The sequence below is a fragment of the Seriola aureovittata genome, chromosome 6 (genome assembly GCF_021018895.1).
Source record: "Seriola aureovittata isolate HTS-2021-v1 ecotype China chromosome 6, ASM2101889v1, whole genome shotgun sequence".
NCBI classification, from domain to species: domain Eukaryota; kingdom Metazoa; phylum Chordata; class Actinopteri; order Carangiformes; family Carangidae; genus Seriola; species Seriola aureovittata.
In genome coordinates this window covers 1,997,021-2,017,197 of record NC_079369.1, presented here as the reverse complement: position 1 = coordinate 2,017,197, position 20,177 = coordinate 1,997,021, and the positions used below count along the sequence as shown (strand labels likewise).

The following is a 20,177-nucleotide window of genomic DNA, read 5'->3' as shown; positions in this document are numbered from 1 at the left end:
AACTGGTTTAAGTAATTAATTAGCCCGACAACTGAAACTTCTCAAGAGCAGCCACAGGGTTAAAATCACTCCTCAGACACAAAGACAAATCACTGAGATCGTCACTACACTGGAGCCGCCACACAAATCCGTAACACTCAATCAAAGGATCAGCAGCGCCACGCAGGAAACTGATTGCAATTTTCCAATGAAGGAAATCTAAAAACAATTACAATGGTGAAAGAGAATGCTGGAATGAGATCACTGAGAAGACAGACGGCCATTCGAAACCATCGGAAATCACCATCACAGAGACGCAAATGGAAAATTTACCCCCCCCCTCCCCACAAGATCACACAGAGGGTAATCAATGAAGAATGGAAAAGACAGTCATTGAGACAGTCAGTCAGTGATTTGGTCAATCAGCCTCCGGGTTGAATCGGCTCCGTGATTGGTCGGGGAGAGGAGGAAAGTGGGTTTGATCTGTTCGTAACTGGTTTACAAGGAGTCATTAAGAGACCTGAGTTAAAACAGCACTTGAGATGAGTTGCATGATATTCTCTTCAGCCATGGCGGAAGATATCTCTGAGGATGACTTTAAAGATGCCGCACGTTGGTTTATTTTGTGGAAATTAGTCGCAGTTCCACTGGTGAATATTAGTGATGCATAATCTTTTATTACATGTTTGCATTTTTCTCCCATTTTGAGCATAAATTAGCTTAAAATGGATGAAAGCTTTGAGTTCCTTTTCCAAACAAAGGCTCCATTATTACCTTATCAAATCAAGTGCTATTCCTGTACAGATCTGGTTGTTGATAATGGAGGGGAAAGTACATTATGATCTTTAGACAGAACCACAGAGCACACCCTTCATAACTTCTTCAACCAGTGCTATTAAACATGTACTAACCAGAGAGTATCATAACACCAATATTTCATTTCCTTTTTACAGTACTAAATGTTGATGGCTACACATAATAATCAATTTTATTCTAGTGAGCTTGAATTTAGAGGAACTAATGTCACCTAATTCTGCCAGCAAGAAGACCAAAATTTCATTTAGGTTTCATAACATGAGTCATGTGAGGTTTAAAACTGAATTACACACTGTCGAGCCGAGTATGGTGGTCTTAAAATACTTTGATCTGAAGAATACAGTCATTGTGCGATTGTTTTAGAGCGACGGAGGATAAACTCTCTGAAGCGGGACGGGTGTAAAGGCTCAGGCCGGCTGTACCTTCAGGTGCGAGAGGCAGTTCTGGAGGAAGATGTGCCAGTTGTTGAGGAAGAACTGCTTCTGACTAACACACAGCAAGCATGTCACCAGGGGATACAGAGCCTGCGGAGAAAAACAGTGTCAGCATCAAAAATAAATAAATAAATAAATAAAAGCAAAAGACAAAAGTAGTTTGTTCACCAAGTCTGGAGATTTTTTTTTTTTTTTTTTTTTTTTTTTATGTGCACTTTTTTTTTTGAGGGAAAAAGAGAGAAAATCAAACCTCAGCTCTGAAAACAGTTTGAGCAGTTGGTGTGTAAACATGCAGGACTTACAGCGAGGTTGTATTTATACATTAGAATTCCAACATTTCTTGATGATAATGACAGACTCGACGTGCTGAGGCCAATAATGATGTTTGAACAAATACAGGAAGTGTGAAACACAAAAGGAGAAGGAAGCTGTAACGATGCAGAGTAAATAGAGACAGAGATGGAGGAGGAAGAGGAAAAAAAAAAAAACAAAACACTAGGATGTTATAATTATTACCAAAGAGTGCTTCTTTCTGGAACTAAGGTCAAATGTTGTCTGGTACAGCATCTCCACAAAGTTCTTCAGGCACGGCACGTTGACTTCATTTTTCACCGCCTGAGAGATGAACGAGCCGTTAAATACATCGGGAAATTCATCAATATAGAAGAGAAAACAGTGGAAGGTGTTTTAAATGTTGCTCACAGCTGCGACAGGGATCAGGATCTCGACAAAAAGGCCTGCCAAAGCGTGCTTTATGTCCTTATCCTTGACTTCCAGGAAATACTGGGCACACTCCTGAAGAAGGACAGCGAGGGCACGCACGGAGGGAAAGAAAAGACAAAAGGATCAACACATAGACATGGTAAAACTGGTGGTGGTACAGTTTGACATGAACATACAGCATTAGGACAATGACACTGCCGACCCTGACCCACCATTATGTTATAAACTCCAGTTAGAGTTTGTGCCACATCCCAGCAGGAGCTTGTTGTTTTTGCCTCAGTGCACTTCTTTGTTGTGAAGCGTTTTGTAACTGTACTGTTTATTTTTTTTTTTAACATGAGCGAAATATCTGTGCAAGCCAACGACTTCACTCTGGTTAAATATGCAGAACAGATATTGATTTATCTGTGATGGAAAGTATTATGAATCTAATGTAGAAGCTGCAGCTCACATGACGAGAGCAGAACCGTCACATAATCCTGTTATTGTTATTTTTCTCTGATGGCCTGAGTCACTGAGGCAAGGAAACGTTGTTTTAATTATATTATTGACTTTTAATAGGAGATAAAGTTGTAACTGGATTTCTTTTTTCTTAAATATCAATAGAAAATGTGTGTATCCTGTATTGCTCAGGCTTTAAAAAGATCATCATACGGGTAGAAACCATGAAATGTGCTGAAACAGATTGTCGGACATAAACCACGGCATGTCCCATTAACACATTAAGAAATCACAGTCGTGGTAAAACTGAAGAGTCAGTGTCTTTCTGTGTAGAGATTAATGAAAAAAAAGCTACTGCCCCATTCACAGCTCTTGGCAAAGCCTTGAAACACACATACACTCGCTTCTTGGCAAACGTCACCTTTGACCGTTACTCATCTAACTTTATGAGCCATTGCTATGGAGAGCTGCTGAGTCTGAACAAAGAGGGAGGAGTGAAGAAAAAAAAAATGTCTGGTGCAATTGAGCAAATACACATATCAGCCGCCCTTACTGTAAATACACTGCATACAAATGTGCAGGAATAAATGACGATGATTTACCTGCATGAACTGAAAAGACGCCTCAAAATCCTCCACAGGATACATTTTCACCCGGAAGAACTTCATGCCCATGATGAGACTGATGATGCTCTGGACTACGTAGGGACTCTGCTCTTTCTGCCTGAGCTCCTTCAGTTCTGTGATGAACTTCTTCCTCACCGCCTGAAACCTGATCACACACACACACACACACATAGATTAACACATTTACACACTCCCCCTGAGGACATGTGAAAGGTGAATAGGTGACAGAGTTGCTGTTTAGCCATGTTCAGCTTACTTTGACTGTGTAAGGACTCCGATGACCTCAGCATACAGGTCTGCGATGATGTGCACGTTACCAGTGTTGGGGCCACAGTACCTGTGATTTAACGAAGCACATCCCACCGAGTATTAAACCAACAGATCTGTGATGTGGAGCAACTGATGACGCATCGAAAACAACGAGGCACAAAGCAACATCTTACTCGAGGCCAACTCGAGTTGCTCAACAAGAGACAGTCGTTGCTCAAGTGTCATTAAAGAACTAGTTTATAAAGTGACACAACAGCCAGTCTCTTCAAACAGAAGTAAATAAATGACTGACTGACTAATTACTGTAAAGCCTAATCAAGTATTATCCAACACCTCCTTTAATTTATGTGTTATTCATCTTACTTACCCCTCTTTGTGTTTAAAGTGCTTGAACGCCAAGTTTAGAACTTCATGTACTAAAACATCTGGCACTGGATGAAGAGGAATCTGTGACGTAAACATGGAATCATTAGTCTTATTAGAGGCATTGATAGTCATTCTTTCTCTTTGCTACCATTCATTCCCCTCCCTACAGGAGCAAAGCCAAGGACAACTTAGCTCTGGTCTCCAGGGATCGGCTCTTAGCTCACAATGTTGCTCGGATCTAGACAGTCCACTTTAGAAACACTCTCAGCTGGAAGTCGATATGGAGCCAATTGTTTATTTACCTTGTCCCCCTGTGTGAACAGACCTTACTAACATCACTGCAGCTCATGTCTGAACCACAGAAGATAAAAAAAACAAACAAGTACAATATTAAAAATAATAATTCTCCTCTTAGAGAATCAGAAAAAAGAACAGTAACCTCAATTCTTCAAAAAAACAACTTGCATATTGATAAATCCTGCATCTGATATCTCATATCAACAGCAGCACAGACTTCAGTTCTGTACAGTGCATACAGTACACAGAATACTGTAGAGGAAATAATCACAAGCACAACCACATGCTGGGTTCTTGGATAAGATAATGTCAGTATCAGGTCAAACAGGCGTTCTGCATTTCCCCTTCCAACATGTAAACACTCAGCGGTCACATGACCCCAAACAACACGCTGTAAATCAGTCACATGGCTCACCTGTTTAAGAACTTCCACTGAAACTAAACAAAAAATGAAATCTATGGCTAAGTCCCTCCGTTCCAGAAGGTAATCTTTATCCCGGTGCTGTTCGTCTCTACGGAGCAGGAGAGAAAACATTCGTGTAAACGATGAAGTTTGGAACAACAACAACAAAAAAAAACAAGAAACAGACGAGAAACAGAAGTGAATAAATGAAGACGAGCGTCTCACCCTTTGGACTTAGTACTGGAGCGAGGCCTGTACTCGTAAGACTCGTCTTCAGTGCCGCTCTGCCGCCGGTACCAGTCGAACAGTGTGCGCAGTAGGGAGGGCAAACAGTGTTCTGCTATTGAGCTCATAGAGCTTATTAACTGGAAAACAATCACACACAGGGATTAGATTCACCCAGTTATTACAAGTAAACCCACATATTCTGCAAATATCACTCAAATATAAAAGGGCTGCGACTGTGGAGAGAGCGGTTCAGCCCACAAGAGTCAAAGTGGGTATTCAATAACAGAGGGAGTATAGACCAGACGTTTTCTCAGCCAGTGGGTGACATACTGTAGCTATTGATTGCAATTAAAAAAGAGCGTGGTGCCGGATGACGTGCGGAGCACATCATAGAGCCGCTACGATATCGAGCAGCTTCGCAACACTTGTCGTGGTTTGTCATTTTCATTTGTGCGACCTCAGTAACGACGGGATCCATAAATGATGACATCAGACAGCACTCTGCGTCTACAGTAACAGCTTTAACAAATCTACAGTTAAGAGATGATCTGTGATGGGTGTGTGTGGCTGTATAATATGTGTGCATAAACTATTTTAGTTTGTGTGTGTGTGTGTGTGTGTGTGTGTTGTGTGTGTGTGTGTGTGTGTGTGTGTGTAGGGGCCAGTGCAGCGTGATGAGGGAGGTGGATGATGGATGCTAGGTAGGAGAGTTATGCAACTGCTCCCTTTGCCCTTATGGCACCAGGCAGATACACTCCAGCACCCAATGCTGATTTACTGCTGAGGATGACACAGCGATTCTACACTCTCACTTTTGCGCTCTCTATACCCATTTTCTCTCTCACTCTCTCTCACTCACAATGGGGACAGCTGGATCTATAGCACCATATCCTCATTGGCTTTGTGTTGTGCTGAACAAAGCATTCTGCAGCAGGCAGGCCCATTGTATAGAGTTCTGCACCAGCTACAGATGAGGGACAGACGGGCCATTGAATGGGGGGATTGATTGGGTGGAGCTGGGGATTCAAATACTGCGTACACATACAGAGGTGGGAGAGGGAAACGATTGTGTCACATCCATCCACACACACACACACACACACACACACACACACACACACGATACAGTTTTCACCTCCTGGTCAATACTGTGGCTGGACTGACCTGGTCAAATTGTGCATCTTCCCCTCTCTGGAGGGAGCGGGACAGGGGCTTCTCCTGTAAGAGAGGTGAGAGAAAGAGAAACAGATTAAGTTACCAAGCAGACACTGCTGGTGCTTGCATCGTAGACTGCTGTCGCACAAGCGGCAGGTCTGATAATGAGTAATCAAGTGAGAGAGGAGCAAATAAGTTCGACCGTGGTGCATGAATTGAATGAGGTCTGAACTTCTGTCAGGTGAGGAAAGGAACTGAGCTGAATAAAAGGAGTGAATCAGTCACAGGACGGACAAACCTGCGCGTTAATAATAAACAATTCGATCAATCATGTATCTCATGGACATAAAGATGATGTGCCTCACACATCTTTCAGTTCAGTGGATAAAGGCATGGCAGTTCGTTGCAAAAGAGAAGAGGTTGTCTCAGCACTATGTGCCACATCACGTGTCGTGTATTGAATTTCATTTCCTGTGTTCCTTGACACCGGCGCTCGCACCCCCTCCCACCCCCACCCCCACCCGTGGACTCACCAGCGGTTCAGCCATCACCATCTCGATCTTCTTCTCAGCCAGCACAGCAAACTCTGCAAATAGACTCTTGATGACGAACTCCCCGGGCTTGAGCTCGGGGTCGATGGTGATGCTCGACATGGCGGCAACGTTGTGCTTCTCCCACGAGAGGGGAGTCACGGAGGAGGGGGCACGGCGTCTACTCACGCTGCTGCTGACTGGTGCAGAAGCTGCAGAGAGGCCAGAGGGGAGAGGTTAGGAAATAATACGGAGGGAGTCGAAGCAGCAGGGTCAGACTAAGAACAACACTCTGAGCGTGAAGCCTGCAATGTCATGGGCTAGTTCTAATCCAAACAGCAGCACAGACATTTCCTAAAGAGGCGAATTGACTGAATTGATGAGGGAGATCAAGAGAAAGACATTCCAGCGCTGCGTAGAGCAAAAACACTACTTCCACTTCATTCCAACTACGTAATTACCAACTCGTTTTCTAAACTCATACGGCCCATAATAGGCTCAAATTGCATTAAAAGCAAACATATGGATAATTATAACTACTATTAGAACTACATCAATTATCGAAATCTTCCTTAAAAGTATTAATATTTGTGTTGCGTCTAAATCCAGACTGAGTACACACCGGCTCTTTCAACGATGTTGGTCTGAGAGAACTGAACTGCTTTTCTTCCAAACCTGCTTCGGTAGAAAACCAAGCAGATTTACACACGGCAGGAAAACAGACCAAAAATAAGTTGACGTTTTGGGGAAATACCCATATTCACTTTCTCGCTGGGAGTTAGAGGACGAGATTAACACCACTCTCATGTCTGAATGGTTAATATCAAACTAGCATCTTAGCTCAGGTCAGAATAAAGACTGGAAATGGGTCGAGTCACGTCGGCCGAACAACAGGGAGCTGAAGTTGCACTGATTAAGACGCGTTGTTGACACTGCCTGATGTGTGTGTGGTAAAACAATCTACCTATAGCCTTTATAAAGCGATGCATTTGGACTGTTATTTAAGCAGCTAACACATATGTAGTCAGGGTAAGCAGGCGAGCTATGACCATGGTGGTAACAACAAAAGTGTGACATGAACTGCGTGAGGTTTGGACAGAAATACTGTCTGTACGTATTTAAATCATCAAGATACTTCAATTAAAACAAACAAACAAACAAACAAAAACCAATTCATGAATAAGCTGAAAATGCTGTGAAATCCAGAGAGGCTTTTCTGATTCTAAGAGCACAACGTTAGAAACTGTCAGCTGCGGCCAAACATCCGGTGAACCCAGAGAATACAGAAGCTGGTCGGGGTGTTAAAAAGTGTTTTTCTTTGGATCACTTCTGCACTGAGAGGTCGCACAGAAGTTCCCAACAGTGCTTTTTCCTTTTACTTGTTATTAAAAGGAAAAAATCCTTTGTTTAAAGCTTTTTATTGTTCTTTTTTTCACCTGTAAGAAACACTATATCAAATTAGCATAATATTAATGAAGTGTGAATAAGCCACTGAGTAATAAACCAAACTCTGTGCTGAATGTATATCACCAATTGTGATTCCATATTAACACATTTGCAAGATACAAAGCAGAACATTAAAACTTTTACAACTCACGGGAAATTAAATTGAGTAATTAGAATATTTAAAAGTAAGCATCTATATTTATCTGTGACAATTAAGGACTATTACAGTGACCAGTGACTGTATGCAATATAAACCCCAATGTCCTTGGTTCAACTCTGATGCAAAACAATAAGGATTAAACTAAGATTTAATGCAGCTGTTGAGTGGCACAGCGTTTAATGACTTTAAATCCAGATTTTCTTATCTTTTTTTTTTCCTTTCACCAAAGAAAATAATTGGTGGAAATGTAAATTTGTCAGTGAGGCTGGTTAAGGCCACATGGTGAAAAATGTCAACAGCATTGCTGTAACAAATTTTGTTGTTACTACAACAAAAGGTATTTCTGGGCTTTACCATACTAGCACCGTAAGGATCCAGCTGAAACACAGTTAATCCATTTTTATCAAGTAGATAACACAGTTACATAAAGGACGGCTGAAGTTCTGTCAAACTGTCCACAGAGCTCCCTCAGCAGTATTTAGACTGGCCTCCTGGAACACATTCATCTAGGGTCACCAGGAGAACCCAGACCTCTCTGCACATTTGCATGCGGCACAGATCATGTGGTCGTCCTATTCAAATAGAATAAGCAAATCTTAAGGGTTTAGTCGGACGCCCACAGTTTTGGAAACAGATGTCACAATCACATCTGGGTGTAAGGTTCAAGTATCTACCAATTTTGAGTGCATTGTACCTTTGGCCATGTAGTGCAATTACTAAATCCAATCCTAAATAAACATGAAACATCATCATCTACTGAATCATTAATAACAACAAATCTGTTAAGCCAATGATTAAAATCTCAGAGCAGCACAGATTTAGTCTTTCCCTAAAGTGAAATTCATTACACCATTCATTCTTTCGTAGCTCTTCAAATAATCTGATTCTCTAAGCACACAAACACACAAAAAATTACCTGTAGAAGTACTTAAGAACCAGCTCTGCATGATTTACCATTTATCAATGAAATGAAATGTATGAAAGCTGCACTACCATCATGAAACACTCGTCTAGGCTCGGGCTCAGAAAGCCACATTGCTTCAGCATTCAATAACGGTCTTGTGCTGTATGCTCCAGCAGGGACACAACAAGTGGACAGCCAGTCGTAAACTGACCCTCCACCTCATTCCCTCCCAGGAAAGGCCTTGTTCTGTTTCTTCCTGGTTGTCACAGAAACACTCATGCCCTGCACAGGCATGTACAGTGAACACCACTGAGGAGCAGAAGTGCAGTAAAAACAAGGTTTTCTGCTCAGGAAAAACAATGATACTCAGCAGATGAAGCTTTTTATGGAATAAAAATATGCTAAATATACTAGATATTTATTTTCTGGCATTCAGACTACTCAGAAACTCCAAAACCAACTCTGGAAGCTAAAATATCAACAAAACTGAATTTTTTTTTTTTTTATTGTACTTGAACGATTTGCAATGAACAGAAAACAGCATTACGTTTCACACAGGTGAAGGGGCACGCGCTACAAAGCAAGTTCAACATGCACAGGATATCTGTCCGTTATCTGGCTTCACTAAGCCTTAACAACTGCAATCACGCCAAGTGGTCACACGACGCTGGTTATCAACTCAGTAAGTCAACCCAGGCTTTCCTGAGACCATTCACATAAAAAGGGGCAGTATCTGCAGCATATGACCAATCACAAACATGGACAAGTCTCCTGGCAAACAAGGAGCAAATTACAATATTAGACAAATACAAAGACGTCACATAATCAAGGCAAAAAGCAACAGTTGCAGCTGCCGAATGCAGGAAGGACAGCTGGCAAACAAATGTGTGAATGCACAAGTTAACAGCTTGTACTTTATCACCGCTACATCATTATGGCACAAGTAGATCTGACTACAATTACATTTGTTCCATTAAATCAATGTGTTGCTTAGATGTATTCTTATGGGGTGTATGATAATTTTAGCCTTATTCTTTCAGCTGCATTGGAGGGGGGAGTTATGTTTCTGAATTATAAAAACATAACTCAAAGCAGTAAGTTTACTTTCATATTTTATGAGTATAACATGTACACGGCTTTAGTGCTTCAATCAGACTCTGTTGTGGGATAATATCGGTGTACTTAAGCACAATGAAATGGCTCTGACACTGCCTGCAGCCCACAGGAAAAACATGAAATGAAGAAGACGGGAGGCGTCCCTCCCACGCTCGTCTTCCCTCTCACAACCCGTGCACTGAGCTCCACGGGATCCTCTACGAATGGTGATGCCTTTCCCCAGTAGAATTCATCGGTCAGTAGGCGACGCATTTACGCGCTTTGTTCTGTTATCTTGAACATGAAGCTGCTCCCGGAGCGGGAGAAGGTTAGGTGTGAAGCGTATGTTACCATGACGATGTCCCCCCGATAAGACGTGAACCACCATCGTAACCCCCCGAAAACCCAGGGTCAAACCTGAAGTTCCCTCGCTATACCCACATCCTGCTTCAGAGTACAGGCCTCTGAACTGGTTGTCTATATAAAGTCACCCGCAGTGTCAATACTGTATCAGATCTCGTTAAATAACAACATCATCACTCGGCCTAAAAATGTTTTGTTTTCACTCGTGTCTGTTTATTGCTGTGTTTGTTTGTTTGTTTGTCAGCAGGATTACACAAAAGAAATACTGAACCGATTTGCGCCAAACTTGGTGGTGGGACGGGGTCTGGCCCAGGAAAGAACCCATTAGAATTTGGTGCAGATCCAGGTAAAGAGGTGAATCCATCACTTTACTTAACAATTTCTCTTCAGAATAATGTTTGGCTCTTGACGTAAAAGAATCACGACGTATCCATGGTGTTGATGGTGTTGTTCTGCGACTTAGAGACGTGTGCAGGTACTCGCCATTCTAGTTGAGAAACGTATTTGTTATTATAAATGACTGAATAACGAGGTCTAATGATTCAATCAATTCTTTCTTGAATTAAACTACGAAAAGACAAACTAATGTGTTGCAAACTAGCATAGCATTCGTCAAACTGTAACCGTCATCATTTTTACTTGATAATGCAGAATGATTAGTTAGTTATCAATTGATTTGTTAAATAATTAGACATGTAAACCAGTTAAAATAATATAGCTACCATTAAAAACCCAAAACTATCTCTTCAGTATGCCCTGGGCCACCGTTTGTTCCAACATCTTCAAAAATAAGTAAAAAAAAAAATGTTTACATGTACTAAATTTAATTGTAATGATTAAATTAATCATAAATTATTAATCACAGTATTTTCTGTGGAGCAAATGAAAGCGGGAAGGTGACAGGGGCAGAGTAGTGGCGAGTGTTAGCTGTGTTGTGGTCATGCTGTCCAGCAGCACAGAGGCCCTTTCAAGCATTTCCCTCTTTGTTTACTGTGCTTCACCAACATCCCCAATGATGTCACATAGCCAGCTCCTAATATCCAATCAGTGCCGTGTCCTCGACCCCCTCCAACCTCCTTTTGTCTCGCACCCTGGGCTGGCTGGATTGTTGACTGGTTCACACAAATTAATACCCCGACACTGTACTTTTTCAGTTGACGGCAAAATGAGAGAAAAAAAAGAAAAGAAAGACGCAACGCATCTTTTCCTGGGCCAAGCGCTGCCCCTCCTCCTCCTCCTCCTCCTCCTCCTCCATTCTTTCTCATTAGGACATGCCAGTCATCTGTGACATGCCAAACTGATTTCCTTCCAAAACTGACCACACTGCACAGATCTTAGCAAATAATTGAAAAAAAAAAAAACATTAGGGTTGCTTCCAAACTCCCCTGTTTTAAAGCAGAGACTGCACCGACTGAAACTTAAGTGACTCAGTGGCTGACCCTGAGGTCATCTTTGGTTCCCCATTCAAATCTAAATGCAAAAGTTCAAGCATGCGTTTTTAATAATATGTAAAAAAAAAAAAGATGGGCTTGCCCCACGCTTTAAGGCTTGTCCCTGAATCTACTGACAGATGTTGCCAGAAAAAACCTGAAACACGCTTGAAGCCTGAAAGAAATTTAAATCTGCTGCCCAAGAAAACACTGGCATCTGGGGGCTCAGAACATTTGAGCTTTAAAAGGACAGACACGCTGCAGCTACAGCTCTGATAGGAAGAACTGACAAGTTGCAGCTCAAGTGCTGTAGGAAGAAAATTTCTTATCGCATTTTGCTGTGTGAGGTCTATGAGGCGCACGCTGCCAAAAGCTCCACGGTTGTGCTTAAGAAACAGAGCAGGATTACACAACAGTGACTCCACCTTGTCACAGTTAAAACAAAAGCCCTCGCTAACGCCTGCTCACTTCCCCTGTCAGGACAACCAGCAACAACAGCACAAACACACACACACACACACACACACACACACACACACACACACACACACACACACACACACACACACACACACACACACACACACACGTACCGCTGGAATGCAGGGCCATGATGAGTGAGTCCATCTTTTTTAGAGAGAGACAAAAGAATCACTGCCAATGTTTATGTGGCGTGGCGGTGCCAATTCTGCTCGATTGTCTCAACACGCTCAGTCTCTGACAAGTTGCTACTGGTTTATTCTTCGCCATTACCTCTTCCAAATAAAAAAATAAAAAATATAAAAACCAGAAGCTGAAAGACACGCTCTCATCCAAAGGGCCGCACTCTGACCTCAATATTAACTGCTGAAAATATTCCTCAGTTTAAAGAAGTAAACAACAAAGTGAAACCTTCAACAACATTTTCTCTACTAATAACATAAAGGAGAAAAAGCATCACATAGTAGGACATAGTGAGGGTTTCTGAAGTTAGCCCCCCCCCCACTTTGTTTGAGAGGCCCGATGAAAAAGTGGCAATCAGCACAGGACAGGGGAGAAAGGGGTAACAGGGGCAGTAATTAGAAAGCAGGGCAGATGGAGGGGAAAAAAAAAGTAGTTTCCCACCTGTTGATGGAATATTTGTAATGTCATGTGCTCCTACGTATTTAAAAAATAAAACTGTGTTTAACGCTAACAACCCCCGTCGAACTGAAATTAGCGGATTAACGGTAATGTGGAACAGACCCGGCTCCAGTGCCAGCGATCAGATATTTCAGTGAGGCAGAGTACAAACATTTTTATATGTTCTCTGAATTTCTCAGTTATTTATCACCCTGAGGAGAGAGAGTTACAAAATGTCCTGGAATGTCTTATCATTCCTCCGTGTTTTGGCAGAGACATCAGATGAAAGTTCAAAACAATGGTTTATGTGTGTTTGTGAGAAATGTCTTGAATCACAGTATTTTTTTTTTTTTTTATATATGATATATCTTAATCATGGTCATCGGAGTTAAAGCCCGACACGATAACACAATACTGGCCGTGGAGCAAGGTAAACCGTGGGCGAGTCACCAATCTGTCACGGGGGGCAAGTACGTTCAAACAGACTTTCAAACCTACGAGCGATGGGGAGGTTTATTATTTGCCTAACCTGCATATGTTTGAACTGTGTGAGGAAACTCGAGCACCTGGAGCGACGGGGAGAACACACAGAGAAACGCTCTGGTGTTTACTTTTGAAAGTCGTTACCCACAGTTTTTACTGTTAATACACCGACCCTGACGGCTGGCAATCAATCCGTCTCATGCTCCACTGACATACATACGTTCACACAGCCTGTACTGAGTGATGGAGGGCCTGTGCTCATTTTCACTGAAGCTTTAAAATATCTAGAGTTTAGGACTTTTTATTTACATCAGCACAGACACTCTTCTCTATGTTCAGCAGCCCACCTGCTGTAACGAGCCACGGGAAACCCTGATAATTAACAGGATGATTACCTCCATGAAACAATCAATCCACATTTCTAAAGGGATATTTTTATTTTATTGATTTATGTTTTTTATATATAAATCAATAAATGGTTCAGGAACAACCTGAATCTGTGTTCTGCTGATTGTTCCTGATTAAAATACAATCGTGGTGAAGTCACTGGTAGTTACCATAGAGCACATATCTAGAACAAACTCGTGTGACACATTCCTAATCACTACCAGCAGGACTGTGTGTGTGTGTGTGTGTGTGTGTGTGTGTGTGTGTGTGTCAGAGAAACTAATGAAAGCTAATGTGATGATAATGTAATGCTCTCATCAGCATCTATTGAAGTCTTAAACCTGTCAACAGTCAGTCTTGTCTGTACTCTGACAGCTTTCCCTCCCTACATCCGATGATGATGACGACGACGATGATGTATTGTGAAGCAGTAGAGAAGGTGAACTAGGATTGTGAGAAATGTTGCAAATGATGTAATTTAGTGACTTACCAAATTCAACTGTGATTATTTTATCCATAAACAGTTTCTCAATCGATTAAAATAAAAGGAAAATTCACTTTTAAATCATAATATTGTTACGTCAAATTACACATTCCAGGACAGATGGTGATCCATCGACAAAGACAAGCTAAACATTCCTGTTTGGGACAAGAGGAATGTTTGGTCAGAGTTTGTGTGGTGAGGTCCTGCATTCGCAGCGCAGCTCTGTAGTGTCGGCTATGTGCTGTGAAAAACTGGGCAGACACCTCGTAACATGAAGAATCATTAAAGCTGCAGTCCAGGATCCAAATGTAAACGCAGGAAGAGAAAAAAAAAAAAAAAAAGTGTGTGAGGTCAAACTGCAAATTGCATTATGTCTCTGTGTAATTATTAGTGCAGGTAGGACGAGTGTGATGAATCAGCAGCAGCAGCAGCAGCAGCTCTGATCACCGTTTGCCATCCACCTTTGTCCATCACTACATTTCAATGAGAGTGAAGAGGCAGCGCCTTTGTGATTCCTGATGTAATATGGTCTGTATTATGGGAAGCTAATAATAGGAGGGAACCAGAAGATGGATCAATAGTAGGGAAACATTAGCTGCTCCAAGAGGGAGGAGAGACGAGGGTTATAGAAGTGAAAAACAAGAGGAGGTGGGGGGGTGAAGAGTGTGTTGAGTGCTGCTGAGAGAGACTAAAGATGTTAGAAAAAAAAAAAAAAAAAAGTTTGCAAAGATGGAAAGACAAAGCTGGAAGGAGCCAGCAACTTCAAGAGTACTTGAAGTCCACTTGTGTTATGCATCAGCAGATGCACACCAACAGAAACATTATCTATGGGACAACTAGGAGCCAGAGGAACGATGATGAGCAGGGGGGAGGAGGGTAGACTTCATCGCTCCCACCTGCATACACATCAAAACAGCTTGGCTAAACCTGGACTAAACACAATCCGTCATCCTGACAACTCCATTAATAACTACTTTCTCATAGAGGCAGGTGATAGGAGATCTCAGAGCATGGATTGCATGCAAGCGTGCACTATTCTGCACCGAGTCCTGCTGGCGGTGTGTGGTAGATAAGTCTGGTGGCCAAGTGTGGTATGTAAACATGTGTGCGAGCTTGAAAAGGTACTCACAGCTGCTACTCCAAGACTTGAGCAGAGATTTGATGCTGATCTCAAAGAAGACTGAATCCTGCAGGCTCAGCATGGCGGCTCTCAAAAGTTAGGCTTCACCACAAGGCACAGATTTTACAGGTCTCCTGTCGCTCTCATTTCATAAAACCCAAACACTCCACTCTTCTCAAAAACAAACACCTTCAAAAAAAACAAAACAAAACAAAAAAAAATCTGTCACACTTGCAGCTCCTCTCTCCTGACTGGAGCTGGACACTACGCTCCACAGGTGACAGGTGAAGGCATCATCCTGAACGACAGTGCGAACAGCTGCTCAGGAAGGAGATCCAAGAAGTGGCACTACTTTGTTTCCTCTACCACCTAGTTGACGGAAGAGTGAAAGTGCGCTGGGAGAAGAGGAGAGAGCGAGCGCAGCCTGGCTAGTTAGAGAAGTATTCCACCCCAGCGCCCGCTGCCCCCTTGCCAATCCACAGAGTCCCTCATCCCCATTTCAGCACAGAAAAATCCAGAAAGCCAAAAGGACAAAAGTGCGTGAGAACTTTTGCTCCTGTCAGGAGAGAAAACAGCAGCAGAACAGTTCACGATAGAAGTCTAAACAATACACGGTAATATTCCTTCTCCTTTCTCTTCCTGTGTGTATGTGTGTGTGTACCAGTCCTAGCCCGCTAGCACTGTCAGCCACCCTCCACCTCCCCTCAAAGCTCTCTCCCTCTCCATTTGCTCGCGAGCAGCCCCTCCTCTTCCCAGCGAGCTCTTGTTCTTTTACTGATGCCTGCTCTTTTCTCTCTGAGTGAGACAGAGCTTGTTTCAACAGCAAACAGAGGGAGGCAGGAGCAGAGTGTGGGGGTGGGTGATGTCATCAAAATGCTGCGAGTGTTCCCTGGCCGTGGTTCAGCAATGCATACGCATGTCAGAGCTGCTACTGTGCTGCCTCTCCACTGCCCTATCAAAACGACACTTCCTGTAAGCTCCACAGCAATACTGATGCGTCATCCCTGACTGCAGTAGGAGGGAAAGGAAAGAATGGGAGGATGGAGGAGAGGAGGAAAAAGAAGGGAGGATAAATTGAACATGGGAGTGCACACAAAAAAAAACAGTAGTCCTATTATAATTCAGATCTCTGCCCCAAAATAACCAAAATATTCTATTTGTAATTTATATACGTCTGCACATCCTGAAAACAAAGTAAACTATACTTCAGCTGCACTCAGAGAGGAGATGGAAGGGTTTTAAAAAAATTCCCCAAACTAAACCAAACCATGGGACATGGAGGGACAGTAATACTTTGTACCAGTTTCTAATCTGGGATCATGGCATGATCGCAATCACAGCTCATCTATTTGCTAAACTAACCGTTCACACCCAATGGAGTCATAGGCATTACATCATTGCTCCGTCCAAAAGCTACCAGTCATAGTAACACACAGAATGATACACAATCGCGCTACACACTGCATTAGTGAGCAAACAGCCCACTGTGTGTGTGTGTGTGTGTGTGTGTGTGTCAAAGAGACACACACCTGATTCATTTGATATTTTAATCTTGCGCCGATGGTCGTTTTTCCTGCCCTCGCACTTAAAAACAGATCCACATGACATCAAGTAATATGCAGTCAAGCACAGGATTAAGTTTGTTAACAAAATATTCTGAGGGGAGCAGCGCTGGGAAGGCTGCACAAGACAAATGCTCTTTGTCTTCTTTTTAGTTTAGTCTTCATTTCTCTCTCGCCCTCAGTCTCTCCCTCCGTCACATGTCCTCCACTACACAAGTTATGCAAAATGAGGCAGAGCTCATTGCAAACAAACACAACACAAGCAAATGCTTTGTCAAGCCTTGGCTGGTGCTAGCCTGATGCAGGCTTCCACTGTGAAACTCTGCCTTGTAATAAACAAGCACAGATTCTTTACAATCCCACTGCGCGTTCGCAGCAATTACATGTCGTTCCATTTCATTTGATGAAATCTTGGAAGTTTGTCATGTCAATGTCACCACTACTGGGTGATCAACAAAACTCAGTTGAACAGATTCCATTTAAAATTGGACTCGGATGAAGGGAATAGTTCCCAATCTTTAGGAAATACGCTCATCGATCAGTCAACACCACTTTTGTGTGACAATGTCTAAGCATTACTTCAGAATAGCTAAAATAAGGTTTTAAGGTAGAAGCCTTTAGCAGCAGGAGGAGGCAGGACTATCTGACAGAATCTGTATGTGTACACAGAATTAGCGTTTATCTTCATCAGCAAAGCAGTTAACATACGAGCATGCGGAGACCTCTACATGGATTGTTTTCAGTCAACCAGCTTTATTGTTTCAGGAATGCAGAGGGATAACAGACAATATCACGTCTCTGAGAACATTAGAGCTAAGAGCTTCTGTCCAACACGGCTGACGTAAGTTGAGGACTTCAAATAAACAACATTATGACTCGACTTCCTGGAAAGAAGAGCTCACTGATCAAATAATCCCAACTAAATGCACGACCCTGGTGAGTTATAGTAGCTCCATTCACAAAGTGGGAGCGGTGACTGACAGCTAGCCATCCTTACTGCAGACGGTATCGGGGAGCTGTTCCTCCCAGGAGCCCACAGGGTGGAGGATGCATTTCCTGTTCTGGCCTCTCTGAAGGGCAGTGGTGGGAACAATAATCGATAGGAGCTGTAATTCAATCCCTGACCTCCCCGGTGGTGCCTGGGCTGCAGAGGACACGCCATTTAGATCCATCACAGCAGTCTGGGTATGCAGCACAACTCGACCTGCACAGCTCCTCACTTTGAAGCGCTCCCTTGAGTCAGGAACAAGCTATTTCATACCTCCTGCAAATAATTATCAGGACACAAACTCTGCACATTTAGACAAGGGTTTTAAACCTTTTCACAAAAAAAAAAAAAGACTAGGCCAACTTGCATGGTATAATGCTCTCTGGCTGCAGGATTGAATAATCACACACTTTTATAAATAACTCCCTGCACAAAGCACAGACTCATTCAAACCCAATGAGAGAACTTTTTTTCCTCTGGTCATGCTGAGACTGAGCAAAGTCATTCCTCAGATTTGCCTGGCAAATCAAGAGAGGTAACTAATTTCAGCGAAGACTCATTCTCGGGTCAGACGCTTTAGAGTCTCCATGGAATGACAGAGCAGAACATTGTGCAAATCTGAATTAAAACTCCTCTTAACGCAGGTACAAAAAGGTCAGCTCATTACTCATAGCACTTCTTCAAATGAGCTGTCCTCAAGTTGTTCACTGTGGAGGAGCATTTATTGAGAGAGCCGGATGGAGACAAAAAATAAAAAGCACTAACAGTGATTCACGGCATTTGTCTTCACAGTTATGACACCATATTCCCACTAAGTGCACAGTCAGCTGCACCATTACGAGGTTTGTTTCACCACAGTGGGCTGATAACCATTTAAGAAAGCAGATGAATATGTTTGTCAGGCCTGTCTGGACACACACCCTGCAGACAGAAATCACACACACATTTGCCGTTAAGAAGGAGCACAACCCGCCAGCGCACCAGTCATGTTCAGTCACATGCTCCAAACACTCCCAAATCACAAACAGGAAGCCTGCTACACCCATTAACCAAATACTGTCCCCAATCAAACCCTTCCCAAGAAAACCCGGCTGTACATCCAGCAACTTGCTGATGTCACTGTGTGCAAAGAAAGAAAAGAGCAGCACCACCTTAAAAACCACTTCAGGCTATGCCAGTTCTGCAACAAGGGAGTGGTACTCTGCTCCCATTTAAAACACAGGGCAAATTATCTCAGTACAAATACACCACTGTACCACCTCTATATGCTTCTCCTTACCTCAACTACTGTAGTAATCACATCACCTCTTTCATCACATAACTCACCATTGTGACCCCTGACACGACCAGCATGATGTAAAAAGGAGACTTTTCTAATATGACGGATGTTTCCTAGTTGGAAAGAAAGAAAGAAAGAAAGAAAGAAAGAAAGAAAGAAAAGATTTGAAAAACAATTTGCCCAATCCAGTCATCTCACTGTCTTTTAATGTGAATATCAACATATCACCGTCACTCTTAGCTGAACGCATCATATGAGGAGCTTAAAAATATATATATTTTGTCCTCACAGCTCGACAAAAACTCCTCAAACATCTACCAGTGTTATTGTGGGTTAGTTTGGTTAGCTGACAAGTCCTATTCTGAGAGGCTAACAGGCTAGGTGAGTGCAGCAGAAGTGAGAGCTGAGTCATGCTTTAGCCATGAGCAAACAGGGAGCAAGCGTGTTCTGACAGGTAGCCCTGCAAAAAAAAAAAAAGCCAAAATACACCGAGAGACTGACGACGAGTCATCACCCCACTGCTGCTGCAAACTGGCCGTCCTGCACGCACACATAATTTGTATGTGTACACGCATCTAATCAACCTTTAACTACTGTATCCATAGATACAACAGTAGACTTACATCAGAGGATTGTCAGCACAACTCTTGCTTCAGGAGCAACACTGCTGTCACAGTTAGCAGGTCCAGATCACATTTGTTTTTGCCTAAATACAGATTGTCTGCAGATACTGAGTGTGATCTAAAATTTATTTTATTTATACTTTTTTAATCGGTTAGCCAGTGGAACAGCTGAGCTTTACGAAAACAGAACCTGCATCTTTCCCATAACGCTTTTAAACCGTAACATCACTACCTAACTTTGTTAATAATATGGAACTAATTTGAAATGTAAAATTGAATTAATCTGAAGATAATTTAACCTGAAAAAAAAGAACTTTAAACACAGAGCAGAGGTTGCTTGATGTCAAGTTAAAGCTGCATTCATTTTATTCTTCGGGGCCACTCTGCCAGACAAACTCAAACACACAGCCATGATAGATTATTAACATATAAAGTTGTTAATGTTTCAGCAAACAACTGTGTTTTCACATCCAGCATCAAATCT

General features: G+C 42.4%; 1 protein-coding gene across 15 annotated transcripts in view; it reads right to left on the bottom strand.

Annotated features, from left to right (window-relative positions):
* The window catches only part of fryl (furry homolog, like), a 64,971-nt gene that overhangs the window by 32,803 nt on the left and 11,991 nt on the right, over positions 1-20,177 (bottom strand). For 7 of the 15 annotated variants that reach the window (XM_056378067.1, XM_056378060.1, XM_056378063.1 and 4 more), the window contains exons 2-12: positions 19,118-19,183; positions 6,272-6,480; positions 5,748-5,801; positions 4,581-4,720; positions 4,368-4,464; positions 3,657-3,736; positions 3,276-3,356; positions 2,996-3,164; positions 1,932-2,024; positions 1,746-1,844; positions 1,218-1,319 (exon numbers count right to left, since the gene is read on the bottom strand). In XM_056378067.1, coding sequence (XP_056234042.1) covers positions 1,218-1,319; positions 1,746-1,844; positions 1,932-2,024; positions 2,996-3,164; positions 3,276-3,356; positions 3,657-3,736; positions 4,368-4,464; positions 4,581-4,720; positions 5,748-5,801; positions 6,272-6,480; positions 19,118-19,183 — 1,190 coding nt within the window. Of the gene's footprint in view, positions 1-1,217; positions 1,320-1,745; positions 1,845-1,931; positions 2,025-2,995; positions 3,165-3,275; positions 3,357-3,656; positions 3,737-4,367; positions 4,465-4,580; positions 4,721-5,747; positions 5,802-6,271; positions 6,481-15,250; positions 16,108-19,117; positions 19,184-20,177 lie in introns of those variants that run through there. The other 8 variants (XM_056378073.1, XM_056378072.1, XM_056378066.1 and 5 more) reach the window with 4 other exon arrangements.